General features: G+C 40.7%; 1 protein-coding gene across 2 annotated transcripts in view; it reads left to right on the plus strand.

The window, feature by feature from the left end:
• Window positions 1-19161, plus strand: part of PLEKHH1 (pleckstrin homology, MyTH4 and FERM domain containing H1) — a 49736-nt gene that overhangs the window by 25500 nt on the left and 5075 nt on the right. For both annotated transcript variants that reach the window (XM_052782394.1, XM_052782393.1), the window contains exons 9-24: window positions 387-475; window positions 1021-1171; window positions 2020-2159; window positions 2927-3037; window positions 4550-4636; window positions 5623-5784; window positions 6746-6826; window positions 7833-8012; window positions 8145-8253; window positions 9188-9300; window positions 9985-10161; window positions 10987-11084; window positions 13643-13820; window positions 14205-14360; window positions 17031-17131; window positions 18953-19094. In XM_052782394.1, the coding sequence (XP_052638354.1) occupies window positions 387-475; window positions 1021-1171; window positions 2020-2159; window positions 2927-3037; window positions 4550-4636; window positions 5623-5784; window positions 6746-6826; window positions 7833-8012; window positions 8145-8253; window positions 9188-9300; window positions 9985-10161; window positions 10987-11084; window positions 13643-13820; window positions 14205-14360; window positions 17031-17131; window positions 18953-19094 (2075 nt within the window). The remainder of the gene's footprint in view (window positions 1-386; window positions 476-1020; window positions 1172-2019; window positions 2160-2926; window positions 3038-4549; window positions 4637-5622; window positions 5785-6745; window positions 6827-7832; window positions 8013-8144; window positions 8254-9187; window positions 9301-9984; window positions 10162-10986; window positions 11085-13642; window positions 13821-14204; window positions 14361-17030; window positions 17132-18952; window positions 19095-19161) is intronic.

Here is a 19161-nt window from a genome sequence, read left to right on the forward strand (position 1 = left end):
ACTTTCACTGACACTCTTCTGCCTCTGCATGTCTATGGCCTGCTTTTAGTCTTGTGATTCACCATCACCTTCCCCTGTTATGGCTTTTACCTGTTTGGACATGGTGCACCAGATTGCTATTGTACCATGGGGAGCACAGGGTGGGTAAGATATCTTACAGGCTAAATGGAGGGAGCATTGCAGCTGTCTCTGGGAGTTGTATGTAATTAATAACATATCCCCTGGCCTTTCTGAGGCCAAACTGTCCAGGATGGTAGTCCTCCATTATTTGATGTTCCAAGAGGCTACATAAGTTCTTACGTGCATACATGTACCTCTCCATTAACACCTTCTCCTTTTCACCAGTTTGTATTATTTGCTCTCTTGCTCTCTCTGAATTTTTCCAGTTTCCAATTTCTCGTGTTCAACATCTGGGCCATTTACCTGTCTCATCTACAGAAATGTCACAGTGCCAGTCTACACTACGCTGAAGGGGGTAAGGAGTTACCTCACTTTTCCTGTTATGAAAAGCATGGTCCAGGGCTGCTAGTAATTTGAGAGAGGAGGGGATGAAGCTGTGCAGTGAAGGAAAGAAAATTAGAGAATGCCAGGAAGTACTGGACGCCAAAAGAATGCAGGAGTAGCAGATGATAAATATATTTAGGAATACAGAACATTGGAGCAAGTTTTGGTCCAGGAAGCTGCAGTGTGCACTATGAGGCTGTAGAAACCTAAGGGTGATAGTGGGTGTAGCCTAGAGAATGAAATGGAAGAGGGCTTTTCAGAGCTTATGGAGAAGCACAGGGCTTGTGGAACAGTAGGAGGTTGTAACCAGAGGAGACCCAAACAGATCAGACTAGAGAGTCCAGCTTGGAAGGTCTCGGACTAGAAAGGGAGGAAATGAGTAGCCCTGGGCACGGTAGTGGGCAAGGCAGTGTGAAAATGAAGGGCCTGCATTGATTGCTCTGTCTCCTTACTAAGCAGGGACTGTCCTGGGGAAACTCTTCCCTCACACGCTGACCATACAGGTCTGTTTTCCAGAAAGCCACACAGATCAGCAACGTGCCTTTCTTAGATGAGTCTTCAGGCTCTGATGATGACTGTGGCTCCCATGCCAGCTTCAGGACTTCTACTGCTGGATCTGAGAATAGGAAAGCTAGCATGCCAGGCAGCCCTCGTGCAGTGAAGAGAGGTAAGGCGGGAGTACCGCTACTGGGAAGCATGAACTCTGTCCTCACTGGTGGGGCAAGATGTCCTGAACAGCATCATCAGTGACAGGCAAATGCTCAGCCTTGGTGATGCTAATAAGGAGTTCTTCCAGAATGTGTGCAGACACCAACAGCTACTCAACAGAAACCTGTCCTCTTAGATGGCTTTTTACTGCTGGTAGATTTCCATCTAGGCAATTGCTAAGCTAAGATTGTGGGAAGGATTGATCTCCCAAATTCATCTCGTATCCAGTGAAGCCATCCATACCTTTTCTGTGACTTCTGCTTGTAAGCAAGCTAGTACTGACACGTTAAAGAAAATGTTTTTTGTCTCTGTCGCTGGCTGATAATTTCTTGACCAGTAAGCAAACCTTTCCTATCTTTAAGAGGCATCAGGTAATTTGGGCCAGTAGTGGAAGATTCACAGAAAGTAAAACCCGATTGCTGGTGAGGGAGCCTTTTCTTTACTTTGAATGAGAGGAGCTTGAGGCTTTATAATGGATGTTTCCAAGCTGAAAACAGCATGTCTGTGCCTTAGATAACAAGTCTGATTTTTTTTTTTAATATTATTTTAATCTCTGTTTATTCAGCAACAAATTTATTTCACTGTTGGTATCCAAAATTCACTCTCACTACTTGTCTTCCTAGGAAAAAAAAAAAAAGGTCTTAGAAGTTTGGTTAGTGGAGTTTGAATTTCCAAAGTCTGATCTGATCTGTTCCTCTTGAACAAAAAAGCCTTAATAGTGAACTCAGAAACTTTTTCAGAGTGTGCAATATTCAGTGCATGCTTCTGTCTAGCCATGATTCTCATTCTTTCCTTTATTTTGAACAGGTGTATCTATGTCCTCACTGAGCTCCGAGAGTGACTATGCCATCCCTCCTGATGCCTACTCCTTGGATGGTGACTATTCAGAACCAGAACATAAGCTACAGCGAACATCTTCCTATTCCACTGATGGTGGAATCTGCACCGTAAGTCTTGCTGCCTCACGGTTGTGAAGGGATGCAAACAGAGCCTTGGCCTTGAAAGTGAAAAAGCGTAACTACAATATATTGAGTTATCTTCTGCAAAGTGATGCTCTAACAGACTGGGCTGTTGATCCAGCTGGTTTGTATCAAAAGAGACTATCTGATGCTTTAGAAGGTGGTGCAATTTCTGTTACGTGGTTAGATAAAAGTATAAGCACCAAGGGCTATATTTGTTCCTGGTGACCTGTACTGGTTTCCTGTACTTGTATTCTACTTTAATGATGGCCTTACGCTTTTGTGACAAAAAAGTTTGGAAATTCAGAGGAAGGAGGGAGAAAGGATAGAATATTTTGGCCTAGGGAAAAACACTTAAACATGGGCAGCATTAAATTCTGTACTCTTGAAAGCAAGAGATCAAGCAGACAAGGAACAGGAGTCTAATCATGGCTTAGAGCCAGCCTTCACTTTTATTTGGAAAATCACGGCTATGGTAGGAAGACAAGTTCTCAGTGCATCAAACAATCAGCGAAATGATCTTCAGATGCATTCTTTAGTAAAACAACGCAATGTGGTATTTGCAGCTACACAGATAGTCTAGGACTCTCTCCAAGTTGAGCAGAGACCTTGGATGGCTGCTACTCGCATTAGGTAGAGTAAAGCAGAAAATGATGGAGATGCAGCAAATGTCTGAGCTTGATTTCAGTACTCTTTCATTTGTATTTTGAGAGGTGCAAGATAACCTCCTCTCCCCTTTGCTTTTTGCCCTCTAGGAACCCGTGGAGAAATCAGGTTACTTGCTGAAAATGGGCAGCCAGGTGAAGATGTGGAAGAGACGATGGTTTGTTCTAAGAAACAGACAAATCATGTACTACAAGTCTCCGGTGAGTCACTGGGATACATTTACTCCTGTGTGGAGGCACAGGGGAAGGCTGTCTGCAGAACCAGTTCCAGGCTGATACCACAGGCAGAGTGGGCAGCCATGGGCAAGCTTCCCCCAAAATGTCCTGCCAAAGAGCTTTATGTCTGACCCTCAGGTTCAACCATGGGTCTCCGCGTAGGCAGGGAAGCTCCTTGTGGTAGCAGTTTCCAGGAGATGAAAGGTTGTTCACAAGGACAGAAGCTTGATGCCTACTAGTTAACTTTGTACACGATGAAAAGCAGAAGGCATACCATGGCCCAGCTTTGGTCATGTTTAAGATGAAAATAAAGGAAAAATAAATTACAATACCAGGAGGGCACAGATACATACTCATCAGTCAGTATATGGGGCTCTGAGGAAAACTACGATTTTCAGGGGAAAGAAAGCTGGATTCTTTCATTTTGCACCCTCCTACACGGACATGGAAGCATTAGAAAACTAGGGTAAAATTGAAAATAAGCTTTCATGCAAAATCCTGTCTTACAATGACCAATGAAACAATATTGAGAGCGCATGTTTGTGCATTCAAAGCTTTCCAAATATTTTTTTATAACTCACAACTGTTTCAAATGAAGTTACACTATTTCAAAAATTCTAGTGGTATGCACTCAAAATTTGTATATACAATAAAATACATTTATTGTTGGCCTTGGTTATTCTGCTGTACTTAGCTACATTACAGAGAATTATATTTAGGGATATTCACCTTCCATATTTTTTTCTTCTGGACACAGCAATTTCCTCCATACCTGCATAATTACACAGTATTTCTGTGTATATACACATCTTTGCTTACAAGTCAGGAATATTGAGAAGATTTATTTTCAATTTTTTTATTTTTTCAGTTGTTGTCATATTCTGACAAGACAAAAATATACCTTAGGGCACAATGCATATTTATGTCTGATACTATGTTTATCCGTCAGAATTCACAAGCAAATTATACATATATATTATATACATACATATAAAAAATAATTTCATAAATATGCAGAATTTAGACTGTTGGTTGGAAGGGACTTCTGGAAGACCCTAGTCCAACTGATACATTGAAGACAGACTGTCACCAGACACTCATGGCTTTGTCTAGCTGAATCTTGAAAAATTCCAAAGGTGGAAATTCAGCCACTATCTGGGTACCTGTTCGGTGTTGTATTGCCTTCCCAGTGAGAAAGGATTGGTTGTTTGGGTTTGGGTTTTCTTTTTTTCCTAATGTCCAATCTGAACTTCGTAAGACCGTACTTGTTGCCATTACCCTTGTTATAGTGTCTGCCACTATTGAGGAGACTTTTGCTTCATCATTGCAATGGGATCACGCGGTCTCACATTCAGCCTGGCAACCGTCAGCTGTCCTTTCCAGCTCCTGAATGCAGACTCCAACCTGCACATGCATATTATGCTGTATTTAAGTACTCCAAGACCCATCTGAGTTTCTTTTTCCTACTGAAAAAGTTGCTTGCCTTTCTTTCCTCAGAGTGACGTTATCCGCAAACCACAAGGGCAGATGGAACTGAATTCTTCGTGCCAAATTGTCAGAGGTGAAGGGTCCCAAACATTCCAGGTAAGCGTTGCTTTTTCATCCTGAAGATAACCACACACTCGGTGGCTGGGTGAGAGAGCACTTACTTCAGGTTGAGTGGTACTGTATGTCTCAATTGATGTGAGCTAACTTTATCTGTCCCCTGTGTTTCCTGGCACAATCCAGGCAGTTAGTTTAATAAATAATGGGGAAAGACCTAAACTGTAACCCAAATACAGCTTTTTGAGATTGAAAGTGATTCTCCTTTATTTTTGTTTTGTTTTACACCATAGCACTTTCCTTTTTTGCAGTTAGGACTGAGAGCTTGAAATTTGTGGGGAAAAGTGATTCTTACAACAATTAAAACCTGATAGTACCTAGGATCTCCTCTTTCTGAAACACTCCTCTCACAAGATCTCTATCCTGACTTTACACATCTGGAGGGTCTGAAGAAACATCTGAAGTGTTGGATTCCTATTAGAATTCAACTTCTGAAATATTAGAAATTAGCCCATCGCAGGGTTCAGTTTTAAGTCATTATTGTTAGAGGACTTGATTATAAAGGTGGCATTAAAGTTTCTCTCATACTCTGAAGGCACGTGGCCTGACCTGTTAGCTACCTTCTGCCCTTATGGAACTGAAGTTGCTAAGGCTTAATACTATTAAATTCATAGCATCTTTCCTCTCAGAGTCACAACCTATTGAAGGCAGAATGCCAAGAAAAAAAACCATTTATGTAGTCACCTTTAAAAAGAAAAATTAGCAGCAGCACTGAGAAACAAGAAACGATGAGAGAGGACACAAAGCCACAATACCTAACAGAAACAGCAGAGAGCTCATGAGAATTTGATTCATCTGAGTTTCAGTTCTTTCACTTGGTCTTTGACGGTTAGCACCTTTTTTCTTACCCCCCAAAAATCCCTCCTGAACCACCCCCAAAAAATCTGTATGGGATAATGAAACTCAGCAGCTGAAGAAAAGATTTGTAGGCATGCAGATTTATACTTCTGCACTCCTTTTCCTTCCAGCTCGTGACAGAAAAGAGAACCTACTTCCTGACAGCAGACTCTCCCAACATCCTGGAGGAATGGATTCATGTCCTACAGAGTATCCTGAGAGTGCAAGTGACCGGTCCTGTTGGTGTTCCTCACAGTGATGCTAAACCTACCGTGAAAGGTTGGCTCACCAAGGTAGAATACTATTTCTTACTTTATTCAGTTTAGCTCAGTATTGACTGTGTACCAGCTTCTTGGTTTGCATAGTAAATGTCAGCAAGAAATTAGTATTTTAATACTGCCTAGAAGAGTGGGGAAAGAAAGAAAAGTAGCAGTAGGTATCTGTATTTGAGAGGAACATTTGTATAAATGATAAGGAATGGGACAAACAGGGCTACTGAGAGATACTGACTTTGTCAAATAGTAAGTTATAACAACTATCTAGCTTATGTATGCTTTTCTTCAACGGAATTCACAGCATGTCATAGTAAAAGAAAAAACAATAGGAAACGCTGTTAAATGTCACATTTAATTGATCTTAACTTGGTGATATAGGAGAATTTCACAGAAATGGCTTGTACGGTTCTAGGTTAGCATTTATTTCCATCATAACAGACTGCAGGTGCATTAGTGCAATGTACAATGGCTGAAAATTCTTATGCTTTATGCCATTTCCATAGGTCAGTTTTGCATAGCAAGTTACTATGAATTTTTTAATATAATTCTTGTCAACATCTAAAGATGGCTAAAGACAACCTGCATGCAAAGCTTGTTTATCTGCAATAGGAAACAGCTCCCTAGACTACATGTTGACTGGTCTTTTCCTGCTGAGATTAAATGATTTGTTTTTATAATCTTAAAAAGTTTATTCTTAATATTGTATTTCAGGATAAAGAAATGATGGCTTGTTATGAATGAGTAAAATACTGCACAAAACCTTAGACCCATTTCCATAAGCACCTATGTCCCATCTACTTAGGTGGGATGTACTTTTCTGCTTTTGGAAGTGGTGCTCTGTATGTTTTGAGAGGAGCTCCAGTTAGCATAGAACTGCAAGGTTTTAAGGGAGAGTTGAATTGAAAGTTGAAATCCTAGAAAATTGTTCCAGCAAGAAAACACTGTTGATGTTAAAAACATGTATTTGCCCTCCTTACAGGTCAAGCATGGTCACTCTAAGCTGGTCTGGTGTGCACTGATTGGAAAAACTTTCTACTACTATCGAAATCATGAAGATAAGGTAATTCCTTTTCCCCTTTTGTTCCTCAACCCTCCTTTCCCATTTCTCATGAAGCTTTCTTTTCTTTTACTGCTTCTGTGTCTCATGCTTCAAGCTCTTCCTTGGTTATACTTCTCCTCTTCTAACAGCATCTGCTCCACAAAGAGAATCAGTATTTTCTCTGATTTTTTTTTTTTTTTTTTTTTTAAAGCTAAAATGACAAAAGACTTAAAAGGGGAGTGACTCTCTTTCTCAGATCACTGTATATCTTGTTTCTTGCTTTCTCCATTTGGTCTTGTGAAGCCTTTAGAGCAGACTTTTATACAGCAGCTGATATATTCTGCATACTGTCACAAAAATAAGTAGCAACAACAATATAGGAAGAGGGAGGTCATTTAATCAGTGTAACGTGTTTCCATTTCTGGAAGCTTGGCCCAATGGTCCATTACTTTGTCTTGGTGATGTTGAAACCAAGTTTCAGGATATGAAGTAATCTTGTGACTCATACTTGGGATTGACCTCCAGAGTTAGCACAGCAGATATCCTCTGTTTGTCCGAATCTACCTATTTATGTAATTTTAAAAGTACTTATTTTCCAGTAGCAAGTAGAAAGTCTGACCAGGTTTGGAAAACAGTGGCTTAAGATACTGAGCAACTGACCATCAGAAAACACATCCTGCCTTGCAGAACCAATGACGTAAACACAACTGACAAGTGTAATGGGAAGAAAACAGTACCTTATGGGAAAGACCATCTTTTTATTTGCATATTCTCATGCTGACCTGTAGATGCTCTCCCAAGAAAAATAATAAAAGTAGTAACACAGTTTGTAAGTACTTTAGTTGATGAAAGAGAAAAGATTCTATAGAAATGCAAGATTATATAATTACATTAGTTAGTGAATTATAGTTTATTCCTTACATTTTACAGAACTGCTAATGTTTTGACCTGGGTTTTCTTTCCCAGTGTTCCCTGTCCATAGTGGGAGATTAGCTACACTTCTATAACTTGCTTCCCCTCCTTATAGTGTCCCCTAGGGCATCTGCCTATCCGTGAGTCCAAAGTGGAAGAAGTAGACCGTTCCTGTGACTCTGATGAAGATTATGAAGCCACTGGTGGAGGACTTCTTTCATCCCACTGTACGTTGGTGATTCACCCACAGGACCAGAGTCCCACATACTTACTTATTCGCACCAAACAGGAGAAGGTATAAAAGGCAGTCTTTTTGGAGAACAAGAGTCTTTTTTGGGATCAGTGAACAAATGGGGCACACAGACTGAACCTGTTGGTAGAAAACAAGGTCTGAACTGACCCATACTGTTCTCACCCTTATGCCTAGAATACCTGGCTGTACCATCTGACCGTTGCAGCTGGTAGCAGTAATGCCAAAGTGGGCACATCATATGAACAACTCATTGGAAAACTATTGGACGCAGAGGGAGACCCTAGTAAGTAGAAACCACAAACTCTTTTCCGTGGTAGCAAAGCATAAGGAAGGGTAATTTCAATTCCCAGTTTTAATCCAGCCAAAGGTGAGGGAAGGGGATTCTCAGTAGAACAGCATACGATATAGTGTCCTTCTCCCCTAGTTCCACATTAACGTCTGCAGAGATGATACAGGCATTGTAGTGAAACTGGACAAGTCCATCACATTGTTACATCATTTATCAAAGTATCTGAAATGTCTGTAACACTAATTCAAATTAAATTAAAGAACTGGAGCTTTGATTTTTCTTGTTATTGTTGGTCCTGATTTTCCTTTCCTGGGAATCTTGACCATACAGACACGTGCTCTCGCCTCTAAATACTCACACACACTTGCCTTCACATCTTTTCCTCTGTCTGCCTGTATAAACCCTCACACATACATCCATGCTCATCTGTTCCTCCTCATCTTTCATACTTGCTCATTCATGTATTTTTATGCACCGTGTTCTCAAATGTGTATTAACATATGCATTCGTACTTAATACTCTTTTCCTGCACACTCACATATTCCTAGACCTATATGTGAACCTTGCTTACTGTTGAATAGTGACTTGCACTAACAAAGACCCCCATTGCAGGCGGCTGCCCTGGCAGAGTTTGTGTCTTTTGTTTGAACACACAACTGAGCAGTTTCTCACCAGAATCCAGCTGATGAGAAGCTCTGACATAGCAGGATTGAGGATGGCAATACTTTCTGCTGATGGCTAATGCTGCTGGTGACTCCTTGTTCATGGCAGGCTTTGCAGAAGTCAGTGAAGTGGCACCAAAGATAAATGTGGCCTAGTGCAGTGCTGCTGCCTCCGGAGCTTTGCCATTTCAGTAAGGTTCCTTTTCAACATGGACAATGTTATCTTTTTTCTGACACTGTATGTTTTTGCCCATCTGCTACCTCAGATTCTCCTCTGTGGAAACATCCTATGTTGTGCTACAGTAAAGATGGGTTGCATGCATCCCTCACCACCCTGCCATCAGAGGCTCTACAGACTGAAGCTCTGAAACTTTTTAAGGTATTTAAAGGGACATTGCATGGTTTTCAGTTATTTTGCTCTTTTGTTGGGGCAACAACAGGGTTTGGTCATGTGGTTTGTCACAACGTGTACTGTCACCATTGGTTGCTTTAGACAGGCCTGCTGGGTCATTTAATTACAAAAGGACAGTTGGATATTATGTGTCATTCGTTCTCTGGAAGTTTAACTTTTCCTTGTAGGGAATCTGGATTTAGGAGCAATGTCCCTCACAGGCTTTACACTTCAAAGTTAGCCTTGTCTTCCTCTTCCTCTCCAATAGTTGGATTGAAGGAACAGAAACAATTTACTGGTAAACTCAGTTGTCAGTAAGACCAATGGTGAAGCCATTGGAGATTTGATTCTTGCACTCTACAAGTGTAAGATCAGCAGTAAGCCTGGACAGTCTTAGCAAGGTAAAGCACAGGCATGGAAGGCAGGAAGCACATTTTCCCCTCAATTCTCTTGCTGACTTGTGAGCTCCTCAGGCTGGGGGAGGTTGAGTGAATTTCGCAGTTGTCACAACAAAACAGGGATAGGAATTAAGTATTTATTCTCCTCCCTCCTCTCAAGGTTATTTAGAAGAATTCATTTATTGTCTGTAACACATCTGGGGAACCTGGCCTGGGAAGTACCAGAGAAGAGTCGCTGTATTCATGGCATTGACTAACTTCCAGTCTTTTACAGTCCTGTCAGTTGTTCATCAATGTCCCTGTGGAGGCACCCTCTATTGATTACCACGTGTCACTTGCCCAGACAGCACTGCAGGTCTGCTTGACACATACTGAGCTGCAGAATGAAATTTACTGTCAGCTTGTTAAACAGACCAGCTGCCGACAACCCCAGAACCAGTCAGTCATTCAGGTCAGTTCCTCGTTTGTCACATCCCCTCTGCAAATACTTTCTATTTAATTCCATGTTTTTAATAATTAGCAATGGGACCAGTTCTCATAAAATTGTGCAAATGCTAAAGGCATGGTGGAGGAAAGAGAGTCTCGGCACTGATGTGCAAAGAAAAACATTGAGAATGTAACTGCTTGCAAAATAATTTTTAGTTTGAATTTAACCATTCACCAGTTGCAAATGGTCTATTCAGACCATATTCAGAATCAAAATTCATAGCTCATGTTGGCTAGCTATAATTGTCACATGGTATTAATTTTGTTTTCCATTTTAGTTAATCAACAGCATGCAAATAATGAATATTACTATTAAGCATGAAATCTGATTTTTGCACTATAATTACTGGGTAAATCAAATAAATAAGTTACAGCATGAATGTACATACTTGATTATATTCCCAGCTCAAATGAGAAAATAAAATCTGGTTGAAGAATAATGGTTCTAATTGGAAACAAAATTCCCCAGTGTATTCTTTGTTATGATTTGCAGTTACAAATAGGAAAAAGTATTAAGTCTTAATCACTCACTCAGCTCTGGTTACACTAGTCAAGATTTTCAAAAGTGACCAGTCATTTAGAACACCTCTTCTTAGACTCCAGGTTGAGCTATTGAAGAGCAGTCTGTCTTCTGACCATCACTTTCCTTTGAAGGATCTTGAACTACATGTATAAAAATGGTCACTCCCAAAAGCACTAGTCACCATCCAACATTTTGGTCGCAGTATTCTGTGAAAGACAACAGGCAGGAAGTACAGAACAAGAATGATGTCCAGTTTTATGTTCACAGTGCTGGCAACTCCTGGCTTTGTGTGCTCCTCTATTCCTGCCTCAACATCACTTCCTCTGGTACATCAAACAGCACTTGCAGCGACATGCAGACCCAAGGTAAAGACTGCAACAGCTTTTTCTTCTGTTAAGCTGACTGCCTTTCGCATCTACTGCCGATAAAGATGGAAGCAATTTTGTAACTTGCACTTGCAAGAAGAAGTTGAGGGAGTGGGCGGAAGGTTCCCAATGGTATCAAGATGTCCCCCCTTCAGTCATTCACATTAGTCACTTAGATTAAGCTAGTTCACAAAACAGAGTGACCTATACTAGCAAAAGAACTCCTTGCAGATATAACTGGAGCTACAGAGGGAGTTTTTTGCCAATGGAGCTACTTTCTTTTATTGATAGAAAGACAGACCAAAGTAATTATTTAGAAAGAATTATTAGAATTTTAGGTGATTACTTTCTGCTGTCAGGTTAGCAGGCATACTGACAGAACAAAGGTGAGGCAGAGAACATCTCAAGGAACCGTAAGAAGTTAGGAAAAACTAACAAACCTGAAATATGCTAGTACTGTTTTCTGTTACCTCTTTGGTGTGTAACACTTTCCCCTATAAGAAAACAATGCAAGATCTACTGTAACGGCAATAAGTTGTTCTCCAGTGTTCATGCTGTGCTTTTTGTTTGTTTCCATGGTGATCTGGTGTTCAGCATATCTCACTGTCCTTGGGGGGGGAGGTCACAGCTAGGGATGTCTAGTTGTCTGTTGCAACACTATACTGTTGCTAAGATGTAAGTAGAACAGTGGCTTCATTTCAAACAAATATTCATATTCAAATACTCAGCCTAAGTCTGCCTTGGAACTCAAGCTGAAAGTCTCCTGGTATTGCAAAGGAAATCTGTGTACTCCTCCTATCAAGTTTGGTTTTTTAATTTTCTTATATGCTGCCTCACATTTGCTATTTCTTCTCAGAAGCAAAAATGAGATATTGGGCACTACTCGATGTTCAGGCTCTCTCTTCATTGGCTAAGGCAACATATTAGGGATCTTCTGGCTAGTACTAGAAACCATCTCTTCAAACGTGCATTATCAGCTCCCAAACTGGCCCATCCAACTCAGTAGGGAGCTGCTCTACTGTTAGGGACTATTGAATTTCATAAGGATGTGCTGGGCTCTGTGAAACTGTTTTAATCCATCAGTTTCAAGCACTACTATGCTGACTGTTTGCCAGGTTCTTAGCCTAAAAGTACCTTTATCAACAAATAAACTTTAAGCAGAAGCAAAGAGGAAATGTATTGATACAATCCAGCTATGAAACAATTATTAGGGCTAGAAAAAACATACAGAAGTTACAGCAAACTGTGCTTATATTCATCTGTAGTTTAGGTTAGATTTAGAGCAGTTGCTAAATGGGACTGAGCTTAGCTCCTTCTGCCTAGCTTTAGGAATACTTATGTCTCTTTAGATGGAGTGGATACAGCTGTTTTTTGACCAGTTAAATAGATTTGCCTTCCCTGTTTCATACAGCAAACAAGACACTAGGATGTTTACACTGCATAATGCCTATGGTCTAGATTTCCACTAAATCTTTATTCCAGGTATTGTTTTTCATGAAAGGTGACCTTAGAGTGTATAACCAATCTCTAAGAGAGGAAGAAAAGTGGGGCACAGTTCTAGGTTAGAAGATGCAGGACTCAGGATCATTTGGAAGCCAGACACAACAACTTCTCCTTGAAGCAAGATTCCCTATTTGAAAATTGTTCAGATGCATTACTGGGGAGGTGAGCAATATATTGCTACAGTGAAAAGCCAGAGCTCCTGACTTCCATGTTGCTTGCAGGGATTTAACTGGAGATTTAATCAGGTACTGAGCTCCTGAAGGCATCTTGAATGGAATTAGTTTCCCCTGCAAAGTGATAGCACAGTTATAAATCCATATAAATCCTTCAATTTCATAACTTATTCAGTACATGCATTCTTAACATTTTTGCAAAAGGTGTAACTGACTGTTCCTGCCTGGCTTTAGAGACACTTGCGTCCTTTTGGTGCTGTTCAGTGGAGCACTCTCTTCAGTAGACAGTAAACTGATCATATTAGTAACTGTCCTATACTGTATTGAACTATCAACAAATCTGAGCCTGCTTTGAATCTCTGTCGAGTCTCTTGATTGGCAGATAGGGTTAATACATGGAAACTTAGAATTTGTATAACCATGTGAGTTGATAAACACAACTTACATAATCCTGTGAGACTAATGCATTACAACTTACTATTAATACTTATCAGGACTTGACATGATAGTTACTAAATTCTGCTGGCATGACAGCGAGTTTGAGGGTGAACTAGTCTTGGTTTAATGGATACTATGATGGCAACAGGGTACAGAAGAGGTTATTCCTATACTACGTCCAGTCCATCTAGGAGCAGGGAATGGTCTTGCCCTTCCCAGAGAGTCCATTGTCTACCTTAATTTTACAGATTCTTGGAGCTCAGGTTTGTGTTGTAGCTTTTCACTTGAGCTGTTAGTCTGTTGAGATGAACTACGGTATCTGCACAGAGATGTATCTTTGCTTGAGCAAAAGCCTGAGGGAGGAATGCTTTGTCATGGCATGGGAAATGGAAGAGGACTGGCATTTGAAGTATGTTTGTGACTTACCTCCATCTCTTCACCCAGGAGTGAAATAGGGAAGTATGCCATCTACTGCCAGAGATCAGTAGACCGCACTGTGCAGACTGGTGAGCGGGAAGCCAAGCCCTCCCGGATGGAGATTGTGTCCATCCTGCTGAGAAATCCCTACCACCACTCACTCCCCTTCAGCATCCCAGTGCACTTCGTGAACGGAACCTACCAGGTGAGCCACCACAGCTCCCTTTCTTCTGGGCACTAGAGGACTGCACCATAAACCTGCCTCCTTTGTGTGTGGGCGTTGCACCATGGTGTTTATACGTATCAGATTATTAGGAGGTAGACACTATTTCTCCTCCTTGCCATTTTTCCTAAAAAAATGAAAGGAATCCAGCCCCAGCTCTACAGGTCTTAAGAAGAAAAGGTAGCTGGGGAAAAGGGAGGGATGTCATAAGTGTCTCGGTATGAGAAAGAACACAGTGTGAAGGGAGACAATATCAGGTGCTGACACTGGAGCTGGCAGTCAGTCCTGAGACACCAGTCTGTAGGAAACCAGGCTTCATTAGTTATGATACCCAGTTATCCTCAATTAACTCCTTTTTCATTGCAGGTTGTAGGTTTTGATGGTTCCTCAACAGTTGATGAATTCATCCAGCGACTGAACCAGGAGACAGGAATGAGGAAGCCATCCCACGTAGGATTTTCTCTGTTCACAGATGATCCTTCTGGGAGGAATTTAGAACATTGTCTGCAGGGCAACATGAAGGTATCTTTTTCCCTCTGCTACATTCAGCATACATCTTTGAAGAGCTGTTAAATGGCTAATAAATTTTTCTTAAAGCTTCAAGATCAAATACACTTGGGTATTGTCTATCTAGATTAGTATTCAGAGATGAGATATTAATTCCTGCACTTGGGTCACAACAACCCCATGCAATGCTGTAGGCTTGGAGAAGAGTGACTGGAAAGCTGCCTCGCGGAAAAGGACCTGGGGGTGCTGGTCAGTGGCTGAATATGAGCCAGCAGTGTGTCCAGGTGGCCAAGAAGGCCAACAGCATCCTAGCCTGTATCAGAAATAGTGTGGTCAGCAGGACTAGGGAAGTGATCGTCCCCCTGTACTCAGCACTGTTGAGGCTGCACCTCGAATACTGTGTTCAGTTTTGGGCCCCTCACTACAAGAAGGATGTTCAGGTGCTGGAGCATGTCCAAAGAAGAGCAACAAAGCTAGTGAAAGGTCTAGAGCACAAGTCCTGTGAGGAGCAGCTGAGGGAACTGGGGTTGTTTAGCCGGGAGAAAAGGAGGCTCAGGGGAGACCTTATCGCTCTCTACAACCTGAAAGGAGGTTGTAGCGAGGTGGGTGTCAGTCTCTTCTCCCAAGTAACAAGCAATAGGATGAGAGGAAACTGACTCAAATTGCACCAGGGGAGGTTTAGATTGGATATTGGGAAAAATTCCTTCACCAAAAGAGTTGTCAAGCACTGGAACAGGCTGCCCAGGGAAGTGGTGGAGTCACCATCCCTGGAGGTATTTAAAAGATGTGTAGATGTGGCACTTAGGGACATGGTTCAGTGGTGGACTTGGCAGTGCTAGGTTAATGGTTGGACTCCATGATCTTAAAGGTCTTTTCCAACCTAAATGATTCTATCATTCTCTGATTAGCTCAGTCTACTCTGAGATACTAGTTAAGACAAAGCACATTCTGTTTTAGTAGGTGATAAATTGGTCAATTTTTAAAGTCTTTAGAATGTAATATGTGCTAAAATCTGAGTTAATTTGTCTCAACTACAAAATTAAAACATGACTGAGCTAGCTAGCATGATCAGATATCACAACTAACATCAAATGTGACAGTCCTAATTGAGACAAATTTATACTAGGCTATGAGTCTCTTGGCATGTCTATATAAATCCCATCTATCAGATTATGAAGCATCTCTCCTTGCTATCTCCAGATAACTTTGGCTTTCATTGTTGATGAGAGTGTACTTAGGGGAGAAAGCTCTACTGAGTATGCCTTCACTTTAAAAAAAGAGAGGAGTGCCTCAGATCAAGGGAAAAGGAAAGCAGATAAAGTATTAACATCTGTGTCTTTCATATGGAGATTTTTACCCATGCTGCAGCTGGATGACTGCCTTAAGTGAGCAGGCTAGCAGCCATGAATGAGACACATCAGATTTTGGTACAAATCTGGGAGAATAATTTGTTGTACAGCATTGATAGAGGAATAGTGGTAGTGGCAACTTTGAAGAGGCCCCAATACCTGTAAGGAACATAAACATTCAGTTTTACGCAGCATAAAATTTCCCATTGGGCAACAGAGGGAGAAGATACCAATAACTTTAAATTAGATGGTTTGAAGAGGAAACTACCACAGACAGTGCCAAATTACATACTTCGCTTTCATGGCTTGATACAGATCAGATAATCTGGAGCTTTGCTGGTAATTGAACCACCATTTGGAGAGATGAGATATTAAACAAAGGAGCTTGAGACAATCAAAGGCATCACTTTTACTGGTTATTAACTGGTTATTATTCACTTGTCAAGGCAACCTCAATAGCTTCTTAAGAGAGGATTAGGATATCTGATTATGTATTTCATGTGGCTTCTTATGTTCACATTCCTTTTCATTGAGATGCTATCAAAAGAGAAGCAGGGGCCTTTATTAGACCACTTGTAAAAGGACTGGAATAACCAAGAGGAGCTGAGTGGAACCAAAGAAACTAACCATGCTATTACTAAAAATATGTCTGAGTTACAAAGTTGGAATCTAGGACCAAACGTTCCCAAAGTTTGGACATTCACATCCAAGAGTTTGGTTTAGCCATGCATGTAGATAATTGCTATTCAGAGGATACGTTAGTGCTTTAGTTTGGCTCAGGAGGGCATTTCTGAAGCAAACCTACCAATCATTCCTATTAACCATGCTTTGATTCACATTAAGGAGCAACCTTAGAGAGCATGAAATGGATTCTTTTTACATGAAACATGAACTGAAAGACATGTTCCAACATAGTAGTGGGCTTTCAGGCCATTCGATTAGAGTAAAGCTTAGTCCAAAGGAAAACCCTTTGAAACTCCTATAGTGTGGGCATAGAGTCTTAGGAACAGGTGTTTCACTGTGCAGATCTGCTCCTCCTGGGCTTTGCTACTTGCTAACATAGACATAGCCAAAGAGTTGCTACTAGACCACAATGTGCTTACACATGTCCCCCTGCAGATTAGAGCTCGAGTTTTCAGTTGGAACGCTTTAATTTTTACATACTGTGTAATAGAAAAAGGAATTGTTTTGTTGCTTTTGGCTGTGTTTATGCTGATCCAGTCTGTTTCTTTATCTTCTGTGTTCCATACTACTTTTTTCACTTATTTTCCCCTCAAGACTTGACTATACATTTCACCTCAGTTTGTCTCTCCTCTCTCTATGATATTTTTTAAAGATCTGTGATGTCATTTCTAAATGGGAACAAGCCTTAAAAGAACTGCATCCTGGGAAATATGAAGGTGGCACAAGAATTGTGAAGTTGACCTATAAGAACAGGTACTGTGCTTTGTTGGTTGGCCTCTCTACTGCTGTTAATTGAACATTTCTAGACTACGTATATCTCTGTAGCTGTCCAGTAATTTATAGTACTGTTAGTGCCAAAACTATTTTAGCTAAGATGCGTTCAAATCCTACATGAGATGTGATGACTTTTGTGTGTGGTACACGTGTAAAAGAGAGTATATGGCCTAGAGGTAAAACCCGAAACACTTTGCAATAGCAGAATAGACTTAAAATGAATTAAGAACTAGCTGTAGCACAATAAGACATACTTGGCACAATTTCATTTGCCTAGATCCTAAAACATAAATAATGTATGTTAGGTGAGAGGAAGAGAGACCTGAGGGAAAAATCACCAGTGAAAATGAGTATGCTGAAACTTGCAATTAAGTGAAGAATCACAAAGATGAAAAAGATACAAGAACAATGTTCTAAATAGCATGAGCTGTAGAAGAGACATGTAGTAGCAGTGCCCAGACTTTATAAAGAAATGTTAAAAGTTAGATGAGGAGAGATGGTAGAGAAAAGAAGTATGAGAGAAAGATCTAAACCAAAAATTGGAACAAGTTCATAATTTATAATACAGACAGGAATTCTGAATTACAGTGAATAGAGAGCTGTGTATGAGAACAAGGAATGGCTTTCTGCATGTGAATTCTCTTTGCAGGCGAAACAAAGGCCACCCCAAAACCGAAAAGAGACAAAGTTCTGTACTGAATGTATGAAGATTTTGTTGACTGTAATGGTGGAAACAGATTTCTGTCAACTTTGTTAGTTGGTATAACAGAGGTGAAAGCAGAAGTTAGTGCTTTTGACCCAGAAGGCAGTATTTGTTTCAGGAGTGAAACTTTGCAGTATTTTGTTGGACTGGAATGTGCCTAGACTGGACAGCAAGGATGTTTTGATAAGGTCTTTCCAAGGTTGGGCTGTTCTAACACCAAGAACTCTGATAAGACATCTGTAAGGCCAATATGGTCCTAATGGCATTGTTAATCTTACATGACATGAAAATAAACAAACTGATCCACTGGAATTAATATCTTGTGTAGTATTGTGGAATACATAGTCATAGATGCAGCTTTAAATTAATATTTGAATTAGATGGTGTTGGCTCCAAATAGCCATGCATGAGGAATGGTTCTGGGAAGCATTCCCCAAGTTGGTGTCTTCAACCCCCATTAGTCATCTTGCTATACCACGTCAAAGAAATTGCAAGTGTGAAGGGAATAAATAGTAGTAGGAAGCTTTGAATTACAAGAATGCTTCTTCAATTTTTTAAATAAAGCCTGCTGGTTTGGTCTCTTATTTCCTGCTGAAGCAAACTGAAGACTTTTTTAATAACAGTATCAGTGTAAGTGGTTAAAACAAAGCTGGCAAAAATAACAGTCTTACAAGGCTGACATGTAGAAGTTTATAAATGTAGAACAGAGGTAGTTCTGTATTCTATGATAAGCAGAGAAGGATATATCTTAAATATTGCCTCTCTGTGCTTGATGGGGATGGATGGACACTGATTTACCTGTGTTTAATAAGGCTTCACTGTCTTGAAGTGGTTGGCTTACAGAATTCAAATGGCTTCCAAAGCTAGAAAGCATGTTTTGAGCCTCCTGGCCCAAATTTTGTTCATAAGGGAAGCACCTCAGCTTCCAAGTCTCTGTCCAGTACCCCCACAACACACAAAGTTCACTTTGGAGAAGGAGGAAAAAAAACCCAACCCCCCAAAAAACACTTTTATTTTTACTCACCTTGATTAAAGTTCCCATCTCTACTTTCAGTTCACGGTATCTTTTTACCTTCACAATCTTCTCTACTTTTTAGGCTATATTTTCGGAGCCAGGCCAAAGGTGAGACAGACCGGGAGCGGTTGCTACTGGCCTTCCAAGTCAGCAATGAAATAGCCAATGGAAGGTTTCCTGTTAATAAGGAATTAGCTCTGGAAATGGTGGCTCTGATAGCTCAGGTGAGTATGGCTATGGGCAGAAATCCTCCCTTTTGTCCTCCAGAGACTTCAGCTGTACACTAAATAT

This window comes from Harpia harpyja, chromosome 3, assembly GCF_026419915.1.
Source record: "Harpia harpyja isolate bHarHar1 chromosome 3, bHarHar1 primary haplotype, whole genome shotgun sequence".
Lineage (NCBI taxonomy): Eukaryota > Metazoa > Chordata > Aves > Accipitriformes > Accipitridae > Harpia > Harpia harpyja.